The 16,193-nt window shown below is 37.1% G+C and overlaps 1 protein-coding gene across 4 annotated transcripts in view; it reads left to right on the plus strand.

Moving 5' to 3' along the window:
* Positions 1–16,193, plus strand: part of Nepl16 (Neprilysin-like 16) — a 369,741-nt gene that overhangs the window by 246,045 nt on the left and 107,503 nt on the right. For 3 of the 4 annotated variants that reach the window (XM_075291093.1, XM_075291091.1, XM_075291092.1), the window contains one exon: positions 2,862–3,246. In XM_075291093.1, the coding sequence (XP_075147208.1) occupies positions 2,862–3,246 (385 nt within the window). Of the gene's footprint in view, positions 1–2,861; positions 3,247–8,286; positions 8,441–8,507; positions 8,812–16,193 lie in introns of those variants that run through there. The other variant, XR_012718012.1, reaches the window with a different exon arrangement.

A 16,193-nucleotide genomic window follows, 5' to 3' on the forward strand; every position in this document is an offset into this window, starting at 1 on the left:
CCGTTGATAACAACTAATTGGTCGCCTTTGCAGTTTATTTTCTGCCCATAAAGCAACTTAGGCGAGTAAATTACAATATTTCTCGGAAATCAACGTAAACGAAAATTTACGAAAAACGTAAATTTTTGAACATAGCGAAGCATTTGGTAAATATAATATGTTTTAGCATTATTAATGCCATTATTAGTTAAATTTCTTTGGGTGGAGCTGTTATAGCAGAAAAGTCTGCTAAAACAGCAGAAAGTCAGCTGAAAAAGGACAGCAGTCACTGTTTGCAGAAATAGCAAACTTTTCCTGCTATTTTTTAATCTCGATTACAATAAAACATGTTTTTTTTCTGAAACAAATAAAAATGTCAAATTAGGAGCTATCCTAACAGAATTAAAACAATATTTTGTGAATATCTATAGTATTTGACCAAAAATCTGAATATTTATCGAATTGAGGCATATATTACAGTGCAAAAATATACAAAAAACTACTTTTGGTTCTTAAATATGCTTTGGGGAAAATATTATAACCTAAAAATTGTTCTTCATTAGGCCCTGAAGTACAAACATATAACAGCTGACATCAACTGCAGACTTTTTTCTATGAGTGTAATTGAGAATCATTCTCTCATTAGATGCGTGCGAGATATACAGTGGCGTGCAAAATGAATAAAAAAGCAGCAATAAAGAAACTCAAAATAATTTTATTTTTCATTTATTCCTTCTTCAATTCTAAATAAAACAACAACAAAAATTCAAAACAAGAAATAAATAATTCAGAGAGATAATAAACATAACAAAAAAACTCGCATGTACTCGATTTTGTACTTTTTGATGTACTCAGCATAAAACCAATATATACCGTTAGTTTTTCTTTTTTCTTTCTTTATGAACAGTAATAAAACTTTGTGTTTAGAAACGTGTTTGCTAGTAAGAGTTAAAGCTTTATTATAAGTAGACTACAATAATATAAAGTAAAAATTAAAATGAAAAAGTTATCGCGCGATGTGGAGGACAATATAGTTTCCTTAACTAATAATGGATCTTCATCGCGGAAAATAGCCAAGGAACTAATTATATGTCAATCGCTTCCAAAAGACGAAATGCTACTCCCAAGGAGCAAACTAGAGGCCGACGAAAACTGTTGGCCGAAGCGGACGCTCGCGGAAAATAGCCAAGGAACTAATTATATGTCAATCGCTTCCAAAAGACGAAATGCTACTCCCAAGGAGCAAACTAGAGGCCGACGAAAACTGTTGGCCGAAGCGGACGCTCGCCTTATGATGGCAGAAATGAGGCAGAACAAGTCCGTAACGCCGAAAAATACTAGTGTTGCCAAAAATAAGCAAGTTAGTGAATGGACAGCAAGACGAGCGCTGCACAACATTGATTATGTTTCAACTGTAAAAAAATAAACCTGCATTATCCGAAAAGAATAAAAAGGAGCGAAAGAAGTTTGCAAGAGAGCATAAAAATTGGACGACAGATGACTGGAAACGTGTTATCTATTCAGATGAATCAAAATTTAACCGTTTCCAATCGGACGATAAACAATATTGCTGGCGTCGTCCTGGTGATACCATTCAACGCCACCATGTTAGACAAACTGTGAAGTATGGTGGTGGAAGCATCATGGTTCGGGGCTGCTTCACTTGGTGGCACATTGGGCCATTGCATAAAATTGATGGTATAATGAAGAAGGAAGACTACCGCCATTTTGCAGACTCATCTTCCCGAGTTTGATGACAAGAATGTATCCTGAAAATGAAGTTGTATTTCAACAGGATGGTGATCCGAAGCATAGTGCAAAAATAGTGCAAAATGGCTTAGTGAGCACAAATTTCAAGGCCAGCGCAAAGCCCCGACCTCAACCCGATTGAGAATGTATGGTTAATCGTGGGAAGACGGCTGGGATTGTACAAATCAGCTCCATCAAAATTAGAAGACCTGTGGGAACGAGTACAGCTTGAGTGGCAGAATTTACCGGATGAAATTATACAGGAATTGGCTGAAAGTATGCCAAAACGTATAAATATGGTACAAAAATATAAAGGGTTTTGGACCAAGTACTACAAAATGTTACAACTGACACCGGTATAGAAAAATGCAAAATAGAGTACATGCGAGTATTTTTAGTTATGTTTATTTATCTCTCTGAATTATTTACTTTTTGTTTTGAGTTTTCGTTGTTGTTTTATTTAGAATTGAAGAAGGAATAAAGGAAAAATAAAATTATTTTGAGTTTCTTTATTACTGCTTATTTTATTCGTTTAGAAATGAAAAAAAACTAATTATGTACTCATTTCTGCACGCCACTGTACATAAGCTTTCCAAATCTCACTACAAACAACTTTACTGCATGCCTCAGTACCTGCGATGGGCCATAGAATTTAGAGAATAACTTTGCATGAAAAATTGATGAGGTATATGTTTGTATTTTATGTATTAAATACATTAAAGGAAAAAGTATTTGTTACGTGTGTTTTATTAAACTAAAATGAATTAATAGATACCGGATTTGTAATAAACCCATTACCGTTTTGGTATTATTTGGTAATACCGCACTGTTTAAACGTCAATACCTTTATGGTATAAATATTAATACCGCTTAAGTATTATATTCAATACCATATTGATATTTTCATAATACCGTATGGTACTTGCATGCTTTGCGTACCGCCTACACCGTTTGGTATTGATATTGTACCATACGGGGTTGGCTAACTCTCAATAAAGTACGATACCGATTTTAGCCCGTATGGTAATCATTTTTCTATGGGTGTACATGTTTATAATAAAAATACCATATTTTCAGAAACTTCATCTACAACACCTTAATTTTTAATCTTTTCATCTTTATTTTTTTTTTAGTTGTGCCTATATCTGCTATCCTTCGTCCTTACTTTGATGCACGTCTTCCGCCCTACATACAATATGCATCTGTAGGAGTTGCAATCGCAAAAGAAATTTTAAGATCAATTACGAAGTCGTTTGAAGATAAAGCTATGCGTTGTGTCCCTAAATCGGTTAATATATTTTCTAATTATAGTAGGATGGAAATATTGATCCATTCTGGTGGAATGCAAATATCGTATCATTCGATGTTATCGCTTACAGGACCTATGAAAGGTATGCCGCGATTACCTGGATTGCATCTAACACCAACTCAGACATTTTTTTTGGTATCTGCACAAGAATTATGTGCAGATTCACACTATGCGGATATTGATATCACGACTCAAGAATTTGAACATATGTAAGTGTAAATACATCTATTAATTTAATATATTTATATTTGCAATTTGCCGTTTTATATTTGAATAACATACTTACGTGAATTTTTGAATTATACTTATGAATACATCTCTTGCGCGTGTTCATGGTACACGCGCAAGAGATGTATTCATAAGTAAGCCAAAGTCTTCAGGACATGAGTTTATACACGCACAGAAAAAACATGTTTGGACATGGTTGCCGCATCAATTTAATGCTTATTAGAGCATGTAATTGTCGAAAAACCCATTCATTTTGTCTTTGTAAAAATAATTTTCGAGCAGAGAAAAAAGTTATGCTGGCAATAAGCATTTAAATGGTTCTCAAATGCCGCAAACATGTTCTATTATTTAAATGATCAATCCCACGGCGGCGGGTTCTTTGTACCGGATTGACCCGGTACAAAGATGAATAGTATCCATCGGCCAGCGGCTGCCACATCAGTGTACGTATTGTTTCGTCCGTATTTCTGTGTTGGAGAAGGTGCATCCCGGGGAGCCTTCTCCACTTGATTTTGGTCCGAGCCGGGATAGAGGAGAACCCCGGACCATGGTACTGGGAAATCAAATTCACCACCGCTCGGTTTCGGTGAGGTGTAACCGGTGCTTGGAATGGGTGCACTTCCGGCTTAACATCGCTACGGGAGAATAGTCATACTGACTACGTGGCAGGATGCTGTGCCAACGACAGCAGCAGTGGGTCATCAGTCTGTGGGACCCTCCTGACATCTCTTGCACAACAATATTCTCCGCCGCAGCATCTGACACCTAATATTGTTGTACCAGTTCCGGAAATTGCATCCTTTTTGCAATTTAATTGCAACGGGCTCCGTGGTAAGATTAGCGAGATCGTGGACTTTATGAATCGGAAAAGGATTAGGGTCGCGGCGATCCAGAAACTAAGTTGAATCCCACCTGCAGCCTACGCCATTGTGATGGATACAATGTGCTACGAAAGGATCGCACAAGAAATGGAGGTTGTGGCCTGGCTTTCATATTACTCCGTTCCGTGCAGTATAGGCCTATCGCGCTTGTGCCAGACACTAGTGCCCTACATGGAATGTATGGGGATAGCAGTCAAATCGGGGGCTGCCGAGATTGAGCTGTACAATGTGTATATACCGCCAGTTGGTAGCTGTGCTGCAGGTTATAGCCCAAACATTGAGTGGCTGTTGTGCTGGCATAACCGATTGGTTCTAGGAGACTTTAATACCGACCATGAACTTTGGCATTCTTTAGTAGGTAATGACCAGAGAGGCATAGCTTTGGCAGAGCAGATAGATGACTCCACACTTTACACGGTGAACGAAGAGGCCCCACGAAAATTATGGGTGATTGCAGCAGTTCGCAAGATACATCTTTAGCGTCTGATAAATGACGTAGCCTGGCAACCCGTCATTTCACTGGCATTAGATCACATTCCCATAATTCTCACCATTAACCGACCCTCCGATTTCATAACCTCTGAACGCCGGACGTTTATTAACCAAAAGAAAGACAAGTGGGAAGGCTTCAGTGAATTCCCGTCCCCCTCCCATGTTCATGTTGCCCAGAGGGCGTTCCGGGACATCATCAGCGCAGCAGCCGCTCGCTTCATTCCTGCTGGTCGAATTGCCCAAGTGAGGCCCAGCCGAAGCGGCGGGACTCGCAGACGAGCGCGATGAACGCCGTCGTGCTATCTCTGCTGGTCCTAGAATCAGGGAACTGAATCTAGAGATTAGTACGATAGTCGACGAGCACAATGTAACCTGGGCACAGGAACAGGTAAATTGTGGTCAACAGTGAGAGGGATGATGGTATTTCAGTCACCTTTGGCGACATGACAGTGACTGATCCGAAGAGGTGCGCAACTTTATTCAACCGACTGTTTGTCGAGCACCCCGAGAGTGATAGAGCAAAGAGGAGAGCCATTCGTCGCATCCGTGTTCTCCGAGCCGATGACGCACTACAATTTACCATATCCGAAGTCATCAACAGCGCGAAACCATCCAAAGTGCTGGGCCCTGACGGAATCTCTATGCTAATGCTGAAGCTTCTGGGAATATTGGGAGTTGAGTACTTGACCAGACTCCTCAATTTGTCCTTAGAATCGCTCATTATACCAGATGTCTGGAAAATGGGTAGGGTGATTCCACTACTGAAACCAGGCAAAGACTCGAGCAAGGGTGAATCGTACAGACCAATTTCCCTTCTCTCGCCAGTAGCCCAGACAATTGAAGCACTACTCCTTCCTAGTCAGCTGCTAATCATCAACATGGCTTTGTATGCCATTTCAGCTTTTATTAATAGGGGACTCAATCGGCCCAAGCCGTGTCACAGGACGGTCCTCGTGGCGCTGCACAGTGGTTCCAAATCGCTTTTTTGGAAATAATTCTACAACTTTTGAACGGATAAAGATATTAACATAATTTTTTCTGTGTGTGAAAGCTGAGGTATTTTCCTCTAAGTTTTGTGGATCCCTAGTGGGTTCATGTGCTGATCTGTAGGCGTTGAAAGTTGGTCACCTCGGGAGTATGAAATTTTGTTTTAGCTGTCAACTGCGCAATTTTGAACCGACTTGTAGAGCTCTACTAAAAAGTTTGCGTACGTGTGCAATTAACTTTTACCTTTCGCAAGATATGGTCCCTACAATTTATTTTTTGTTTTTTACAAAATTTTGACAAAGTGGGGTCAGTATTTTAAACCTAGAAGTTACGTTTTTAAGTGGATTCGTAATTTTTTCCTCTTAACTGCGTTCCCTACAAAATTCTACGAATTGTATAAGAAAAATGTGTGTCCACGTGCAAAGAAAAAATTATCGAAATCGGTTCAAAATTGCAGAGTTGACAGCTAAAACAAAATTTCATAACCCCGAGGTGACCAACTTTCAACGCCTACAGGTCATCCCGTGGACCCACTAGGGATCCACAACTTTTTTTAAATATAGGATGTTTTCTTGCACGACATTATAAATACAAATAAACAATGAATTAGTTTATAAAAAAAAAAAACTAAAAACAAATAAATAAAGCTAATTTTGTGTTTTCTTTTCTCAAGTGGCGTCTTTTTTCGACGACGAAAAAAGTTTTTTCATAAATATCATGACATTTTGTGACCATGTTCTTTTAACTGGAAAAAAACATTTTTGTCGAATATTATAACATTTTAGATCGTGACCATTGTCTTTTGATTCAAACAAATTTTTTTTTTATCAATATAATAACATTTTAGATGAGGACAATTTTATTTTTCTTAGAACCATGTTCACTGAGCCAACATGGTTGCAGGTGAAAATGTTACATGGTCGCCGGAAAAATAGCTCCTATCATATTATTTTTTTTTCGAATATGATTGTGACAATCATGTTTCTTCTCTGCGTATAAAAATTGAATTCAATACAGTGCATTTAAGAGGTTATGTACGAAGACTTTTCTTTAATTTTAAGAATTTTAAGGGATGTATGTGTATTAGAGTTGTATGAGTAATGTTTTGCACTTGTGAGAAGCATCTTAAAAATGTATTGTGTACTGAATTCTAAGATGTCGGTTTAAAAAACTTGATTGAAATGTCCATATTGATGGCATTTGTTTCTATAAAATTGTACTGGACAAAGAATATCTGGATTGGGACTCAGTAAACACTTTATTGTCATGTAATTGCGCGAGGCAAGATAATGATTTATTTTCAAAGCAGCTCCAATATTACTTTCTGGCATATTTTTTAGAGGCTTTTATACTCGGAACAGATAGTTTTGAAAATGGTGTACATAGATCAAGAACCACATAGGGATTACAATGTTCCATAGCCCGATATAGGCTCCAACTAAATTCGATGTGTTTGTACACACAAAAAATTATCACCAAAATTTTTTCAATTAAACACTTAATTGACTTTGGAAACGGATTCAATTAATATGTTAATTGATTCAATTATTTATTTAATCAAATCCGAATAAAAACCAATTAAAAAATGATTGATATTTGTTACGTTTCCAATTAAAATATTAATTGATTCAATCAATTTGTTAATCAATTCGGAAAAAATTTTCAATTACAAACGTGATTGAAAAATTTTCCGTTTCCAAATACACATGATTTATCCAATCACCTTTGTGATTGAAATTGAATAATTTTGAGCTATGGAAAGAGCGAAAAGAGAACAACAAGAGAATGGGTATTTATTCAACAACGTATGATGGAGAGATCAATCTGTGGAAGTAACTCGTAACGAACGGTTGGATTTTTGTTTTTCGCGTAAATTGAAAAATATGATTGGCGACATTCTGTCTGCTGCATTCAAAATGTGTGCATAAATATTTTGAACGCAATAACAAATCATAGCAAAGGGTTGAAATAAATAAAGTGTGCAACAACAAATGGCCACGTGGTAAAGGTTTGAAAAAATATATGGCAGAACGCATGTGAAATTACCTGTGTTTGTATTTTGTGGTATTATAAAAATGGAAAACAATGTTCGTTTATTGAAGGTAAGAAATTGTGAAATGTATGTTTTCCATTGAAGCCTGTTTACATTAAACGGACTAAGATAATATATTTTTTATTCATTTCTTTTAGTGAGCAATTTTATTTCGTGAAATTCATCAATCAATCCCATCAACTCCATCATTTTATCAAATATATAAGAATATAAGAATATGTTTGCAATCAAAAGGTGGGTAACGTATTGATCTTTTAAAATTATATTTTTTTCACTCCTAGTTTTCTTAAAACCAAGAGCGGTATGGGTTTGTTGGATACACCTTGAAGTTGCGAAGTAGCGTTGGCATTAATTGAATTTTTGTTTTACCTGCCTTTTCAGTTTGAACCCAAGTGGAGAGCAGTATATCTGATATATAAACTAATGAACAGAATGTTAAAACAGTTCTTTCTTTTGGATTTAAAAATATGAAATATATCAGAAAATAATAAAAATATGTATTTTCCATTAATATTTTTTTCCAGAATTTGCAAAGTATCATCAATATAATACCAAATATTACATTGTTTTCCATTATTTTTGTCTTTGATTGGTTCAAATTTTAATAGACGCTTTCAATGTGTGGAAATTTTGGAAAGGAATTGTTACTAAAATTAAATTACTGAGCTCCTTAATACACCTTTTTATGCTAAAAGACTGCAACTGCAAACGAAGATTATAAATCTGCAATCTGGAACTAAGAATTGAACTTATTCTATGCAGGTAATGTTTAACGAAATTAACTTTTAATTGAACAAAATTAAATTCGAATTATTCTGTTTACTTTCAGAAAAACTAATTTAGCTTACGGGTTGATTTATTGGAAATCTAGGCGCATATGAGAAGGAACATGCTGACATGGTTATTATGACAAGGAAGATATTGATTTATATAGTTTATTTGTTCACCCTATAGTTGTTATTGATAGTAATTGTATGTGTAAGTTATGTTAGAACAAAACACACAAATGAGAAGAACCAAATTTATTTGTCTATTGCATAATTCAAAAAATATTAAAATATTGAATATGTTTTATAAGAAACACATATTTTTTATTTCAAATAAATCTAAATATATAAATTTTTTGAATGAAATTTATAGCCAATTTCAATTAATTATTTAATTGAATGAATCAAATAGTTGATTGGTTTTTGTCGCGAAATTAATTAAAATTTTAATTGATTCAATTAAAACTGTGATTGAATTTTATGTTAGAAATCAATCACGTTTTTAATTGATTCAATCACACAATTAATTGATTCCGTGACAAAAGTCAATTAAATTTTTAATTGAAAATCGTGTTGGTTTTCAATCAAAATGGGTGATTGATACTATCATTTTCGTGATTGAAGACATTTCAATTAAAAAAATGATTGAATCCGCGATTTTGTGGTTGAAATCAAAAAAAATTTTGTGTGTATGTATAATGACGTATGTTAATTTCGGAACTTACAAACAGTGGTTCATCTATATGAACTACTTTTTTCAGAAGCAAATGCCAAACTTAATTTCTGGAATAATGACACTTGAATCGGTTTGTTTCAGAGAGTACGTCTCATCAAATCCACATCTATTATCAAGGAAACGAATTCCGTCTTCAAAAAGTACACGCGTACGCGTTTTCCAGCCGCTCCATAATTTGTATTATTTATTTCATATATTTATGTATGGCACACACTTACCTTAACGTTTGCCGTTCTTTATAACAAACCAAAACTGATATTATGGAGAGTAACTGTTTTTTTTGTATTTCTGAAACTGCACGTGGTACATGGAGTACTCTATGAAGTTTTGTTCTCGCAACATACTCGACGTGATCACTCTGAGTACACTTCAATAAGAGAGAAAGAGGAATATGTGTTTGTTGGTAGTGAAGACATCAGAGTAGCAACAAGAAGTTACTCGTGGCTTTTGGTGTTCATCAAAATGTGTACCAATAGTTTTGCGACTCTCTCAAATAGATGTACTCATGTAGCAAGTACACGTGTACTCTGCATTTACAAATGGAATTGTCCAGCCCTCTAGTAATTACTTACAGATCGAAGATAAAAAATAAAAGAAAAACACAACAATATGAATGCAATCAACTGAAGAAATATAGCGAAATTAAATTCAACTTTGACGTAGAATATTTGGACGAAAACAAAGTAGACATAAAATCACTTTTCAAAACTTTAATTCCAATGTAACCGGGTATTAAAGACCGAAGGATAATTTAATTTTTTTTCGTAGAGAATTAATGTACAACCGATATAAAATACGAGTTGTAAAGCGTATGTAGGCGAGTATTTACTTTTGTTCTTATTTATATTTACACCTTGGTTGTTGATAATATAAAAATATATGTAATGTGTAATAAATTGAAAATGTCTCGTAGATGTTGGTGATCGTAGATCGTTTGGTGTTGTTGGTGGCGAAGCCTTTGCCTTCGTAGAATAGTAATAAAAAGAGCGAATTAATTATTTCCAATAATTATGCGGCTCGAATGGACCAATGAATGCGTGGCATATAAAGGGGAGAAGAAATAAAAGTCACTGGTTTAGAAAATGAACCAAAATATTGGGCTTTATTTAATAAATTATTGCTCGTGAAACAATATTTACCTTTCTAGAAGAAAAGCCAAAACGAGAGAGAGAGAGAGAAAGTAAGAATGTCAAAAAGCTTGGATGCCGGAAGGCGGGAGTTGATGACATTTGACGTTAGAAAATGTCCTTATTTTCGTACTGTAATGAACGATTTTTCCTCCTACTTGGATATATCAAAAATATTTTTTTTAATTCTGCAAAATTGATGCTGCAAACATAATTCCTAATTTTTTTTGTAAAATTAATACTTCAAAAATAATTCCTTAATTTTTTGTCAAAATTATTTTTAAAATTCAAAAATAATTTCTAAAATTTTTGCCAAATTTGGTTATGCAAATAACAAGAAAAATTGATAAATTTTCTGGCACTGTGAGTAGTTGCACGTATTCAGCTGAACGGTAGAGAATCGATGAACTCACTTAACTATCAAAGCTGCCAAAAAAGCCTTGCTTCCGCCTTTTTCAAACTTCATCTGATACTCTCAACCTTCCTTTTTACACCAACCTGTCAATCGATAAACTCGAACGACGAAAGTGAAAAAATAAGTAAAAAAATTCGTGTTGACTAGAAAATACTGATTTTGATAAATATTTCGGTTTCTGAAATATAAAGTATAGAGGTATACACAAATATTTTTTAATCGATTCGAAATCCGTTGAAATTTGCAAAAAGGTATAAAGAAACAAGTAAGGAAAGTCTAAAGTCTGGCGGGGCCGACTATATTATACCCTGCACCACTTTGTAGATCTAAATTTTCGATACCATATCACATCCGTCAAATGTGTTGGGCGCTATATATAAAGGTTTGTCCCAAATACATACATTTAAATATCACTCGATTTGGACATAATTTGATAGACTTTTACAAAATATATAGACTCAAAATTTAATTTTTACAACTTTTCGACTAAGCAGTGGCGATTTAACAAGGAAAATGTTGGTATTTTGACCATTTTTGTCGAAATCAGAAAAACATATATATGGGAACTATATCTAAATCTGAACCGATTTCAATCAAATTTGGCACACATGACTATACTACCAATTGTACTCCTTGTGCAAAATTTCAAGCTAATCGGGATAAAACTCTGGCTTCTGGGTCCATATAAGTGCATATCGGGCGAAAGATATATATGGGAGCTATATCTAAATCTGAACCGATTTCTTCCAAAATCAATAGGGTTCTATTCTGACCCAAATTAGGAACATGTGCCAAATTTGAAGGCGATTGGACTTAAATTGCGACCTAGACTTTGATCACAAAAATATCTAAATCTGAATCGATTTCAACCAAATTTGGCACGCATAGCTACAATGCTAAATCTACTTCCTGTGCAAAATTTCCACCAAATTGGGCCAAAACTCTGGCTTTTAGGACCATATTAGTCCATATCAGGCGAAAGATATATATGGGAGCTATATCTAAATTTGAACCGATTTCAATCAAATTTTGCACACTTGACTATACTACTAATTGTATTCCTAATTCATAATTTCATCCAAATTCGGCCAAAAATCTGGCTTCTGGGGCCATATAAGTCCATATCGGGCGAAAGATATATATGTGAGCTATATCTAAATCTGAATCGATTTCAATCAAATTTTGCACACTTGACTATACGACTAAGTGTTATGTTTGTACAAAATTTCAAGCAAATCGGTATAAAACTCTGGCTGCTGGGTCCATATTAGTGCATATCGGGCGAAAGATATATATGGGAGCTATATCTAAATCTGAACCGATTTCTTCCAAAATCAATAGGGTTCTATTCTGACCCAAATTAGGAACATGTGCCAAATTTGAAGGCGATTGGACTTAAATTGCGACCTAGACTTTGATCACAAAAATGTGTTCACAGACAGACGGACGGACAGACGGACATGGTTATATCGACTCAGGGACCCACCCTTAGCATTATTGCCAAAGACACCATGTGCCTATCTCGTCTCCTTCTGGGTGTTACAAACATATGCACTAACTTATAATACCCTGTTCCACAGTGTGGCGCAGGGTATAAAGATTGATAGAATCGGGAAAACGTGTGGAAGATTGATACTGCCCCACCCTTAGTGGAATTTTTCTAATGTTCCATACCCTGTTGTGGTTTTAATTGTGGTAAACATACTGTGCGTACATTTGTTTAGCAAGTCCATAATTGCATTATTTTACTAGGCCCCGCATCGTTACACAACTCAATTTTATTGGGACGAAGGTGCCCCAAACCTTGATTGGCAAAATTAAACACGCTGGACGGAAAGAATTCAGAAAATTAGTCTCAACACCATTTTCCCGGCAATAGAATTCCAACCCAGTGATTTGTTTTTTTTTTTTTTTTGAGTCCATAAACACATACGTTTCACCACAAATTTTGGATGAATTTTGTTGGCAAAATTCTTAGCTATGCTTATTCAACCGTCGAACTGAACGGACGTGTTTTCTAATAGCGGAGTATTTCATCGTAATAAGTACTTATTACGAATTTCACGTGTGGTGGAAATAATAAACCACCATGCAGCGAAATTCAAAGTCATCCACTGGGTTGCTAACTTCAGGGCCCAGTGGACGGGTAACGACTGAAGTTATAAATTTGGGCAGCGACCAAGAGCCAGGCCCAATTAGTCGACCTGTAGACGGGTCGACTGGCGGTGACACTTTGGCAAGTCGAACCTTTTCTAAGGTGACGACATCAAAAGGAGGCAATCCCTCTCGAAAGAGATTCAAGGAACGAAGAAATGCTTTGTTTATCCTAAAGAAATTAGGATCAGTCGACCCAAGCACGTTGTCGGCTAAGCAAAGCGATTTCTTAAAATGGGCTCAAGGAATTCTTGAAGCTGGAAAAAGGGAACGATCACCGGATGAGCTGCCATCCTCTAAACGGGATCAAAGATCGTTTGCCTCAGTTGCAAAAGGCAGCCTTGTGATGGCTATTATTAATAAAGGAGCATTGGACGGTATGATTCCAAGGCAAAAATGGGGGGAAATTGAGAATTGGTGTCTACTCAGAGGTGCGAAAAAAGTTTCCCGGACCAAGTCCTCGACGGCAAGATGCTGGATGGGATCAAGGACGATATAAGTTAATAGCTTTTGCGGAACAGAGGTCTATGGATTGCTTTAAAGCTGCATTGATGCTAATTGGTGAAGTTTGGGAAGGAGCCGCTTTGGAGTTAGTCGATAAAAAAGACATACCGGCTAAACCTAGGACACATGCATGGATACCGGCATACCCTCCTGATCCTGAGTCAATACTAGAGAGACTAAAAGAATGTAATCCAGATCTTCCAACCGCCAATTGGAAGGTTGGTCGTTTGGATGAGGTGGATGGACCAAGACGACATGCGGTGTTTATATTAAACATAGAGTCGCTGCCACATCTAGCCCAGACCCAAGGACGTGTAAGTTATGGCTTTCATGATATCCATATAAAGGTATACAAAAGCGATCAGCCAAAGGATTCCGAAACGGACAAGCCTCCGGTAGAGTCAGCAGTGAAAAAATCTCCTAGCGAAGCCGAAGGAGACATAAAACCTGTTGACTATGGCGAAAATCATATGCGGGACGTTTCTACAGGCTCAAACCTCACCAAAGCTGAACCGCGGATTGTTGCGAGAGTCAACGAGATCAGTGAAGAGGAAGCCCTTGATGACTCAACTGAAGCGGCTGATGTGACGGTGGTTGAAAATTTGGATGGTTCTACGGTTCCTCCAGATAAATCTTCACCATTGTAAGGCCGCTTGTGCTGCCTTAAAAGTTCTCCTGATGAAAGGAGACATAGATATAGTTCTTATTCAAGAACCATACATATATAAGAACAAGATCTGTGAATTAAGCACTCCGGGTTTCAAACTTTTGCATAATACCGGTAACGATATAAATCGAGCATGTATAATTGCTAAAAACGAACTAAACTTGTTTCTGCTTCCTTCATATCTTCGGTCTACATGGGACATGATAGGGAGATGCCACCCTGTGCCGTTAAGACCTTAGTTGAGGAGTCACTAAAAACAAAGACAAAACTCATTATGGGATGCGATGCAAATGCATCATAGTATTTGGGGAAGTAGTGATATTAATGCAAGGGGAGAGTCGCTAATAGAGTTTATTTAGCGTACTAACCTGGTAGTTTGCAATAAGGGAGATGCACCAACCTTCCTCACCAAAAACAGGCAAGAGGTTTTGGAGGTCACGTTGACCTCTCCGGAACTGAATGATAAGATATCTGAGTGGCAAGTTTTGAGGGAACACCGCTTCTCAGATCATCGCTACATCAGTTTCAGATTGGCTGTTCGTACTTCAAAGACCATATTTCCGCCAAATGTTACGAATGCTGATTGGAATAGGTATAGGGAATCGTTTAATTTGATGATACCGGAAATGCCAGAGACAAATATGAGCACTGTGCAAGATATCGAACACGCAGTGGAGCGGATTACTAAGGCCTTCAACATGTCACTGAAAGCTGCTTGCCCTAGAGGAAAGCCAAGGGGAAAAATCGGCCGCCATGGTGAACTACGGAGTTAAGTAATATGAGTAAATCCTGCAGGAAGCTCTTTAACAAAGCAAAGTCCACAAGAGCTCCGGAGGATTGGGACACTTACAAGATGAATCTGAGAGCATATAAACGAGAACTGAGAAGGTCTCAACAAAACTCTTGGGATGATTACTGTAGCAGTATTGAGAATACGTCAGAGGCTTCCAGACTACGGAAGCTACTAGCATCTACTAACACCGCTCCAGGTTTCATTAAAACATCGGAGGGAAATTGGACAACGTCCAGTGAGGAGACGTTGGAGGTACTTTTGGACACACACTTCCCTGGAAATCAGAATAAAATGGGCTTTAAATAGCTTTGGACCATTCAAATCCCCCGGACCTGATGGAATTACTCCGGCGGAATTACAAGCAGTGGCTGAAAGAATTATACCCTGGTTGACGGTGATATATAAACGATGTGTAAACTTAGCATATATTCCAGAAAAGTGGAGGGAAACAAAAGTCGTCTTCATACCTAAAGCAGGAAAAGCCTCTCACTCGAGTGCGAAGGATGTCCGACCAATCAGCTTAATCTCATTCCTACTTAAGACCCTGGAGAGGATGATAGACATGTATCTTAGAACTAGCGTGGATTCAAGTTTGCTCTCGAAACGACAGCATGCATACTCGAAGGGCAGGTCTACTGAGACCGCATTGCATGAACTAGTCAGCTTTATTGAAAGCTCACTATCTGTCAAAGAATACACAATCGTGGCGTTTCTAGACATCGAAGGGGCGTTCAATAATGTCCATCCGAGCTCGATATTAAATGGACTGACAACTCTGAATGTTGATCCAGGTATACTTAGGTTGTTAGACGAACTTCTAATAAAGAGACTATTTCAGCCACACTAGGGCAAGCAAACATACAAAGGTATGTGAACAGAGGCACTCCCCAAGGAGGACCTTCTGGTTTCCCTAGAAAAAGAAAGGATAAAAGTGGTGGCGTACGCAGATGATGTGGCGCTAGCAGTCAGGGGAAAATTCCCATCCACAATCAGAGATATTATACAGAGAGCTCTCCGGATGACTGAGAAATGGGCGAAAGATAATGGTCTTGGGGTAAATCCAGCAAAGACAGAACTAGTCATGTACTGCAAAGATCGCAAAACTCCCACGGTTAGGCCCATTTCCTTAGGGGGTACCGAAATTCCCTTTGGTGAATGTGCAAAATACCTTGGCGTTATTTTGGACAGGAAGCTGAATTTTAGGCTTAATATTGAAGAGAGGGCGAGAAAAGCCACGGTAGCTTTGTACTCGTGCAAAAAGGCAATAGGGAAAAAGTGGGGACTAAAACCAAAAATTGTGCATTGGCTATACACGGCAGTAGTTAGACCTATAATGCTATATGGTGTTGTAG

This window comes from Haematobia irritans, chromosome 1 (assembly GCF_050003625.1).
Source record: "Haematobia irritans isolate KBUSLIRL chromosome 1, ASM5000362v1, whole genome shotgun sequence".
NCBI classification, from domain to species: domain Eukaryota; kingdom Metazoa; phylum Arthropoda; class Insecta; order Diptera; family Muscidae; genus Haematobia; species Haematobia irritans.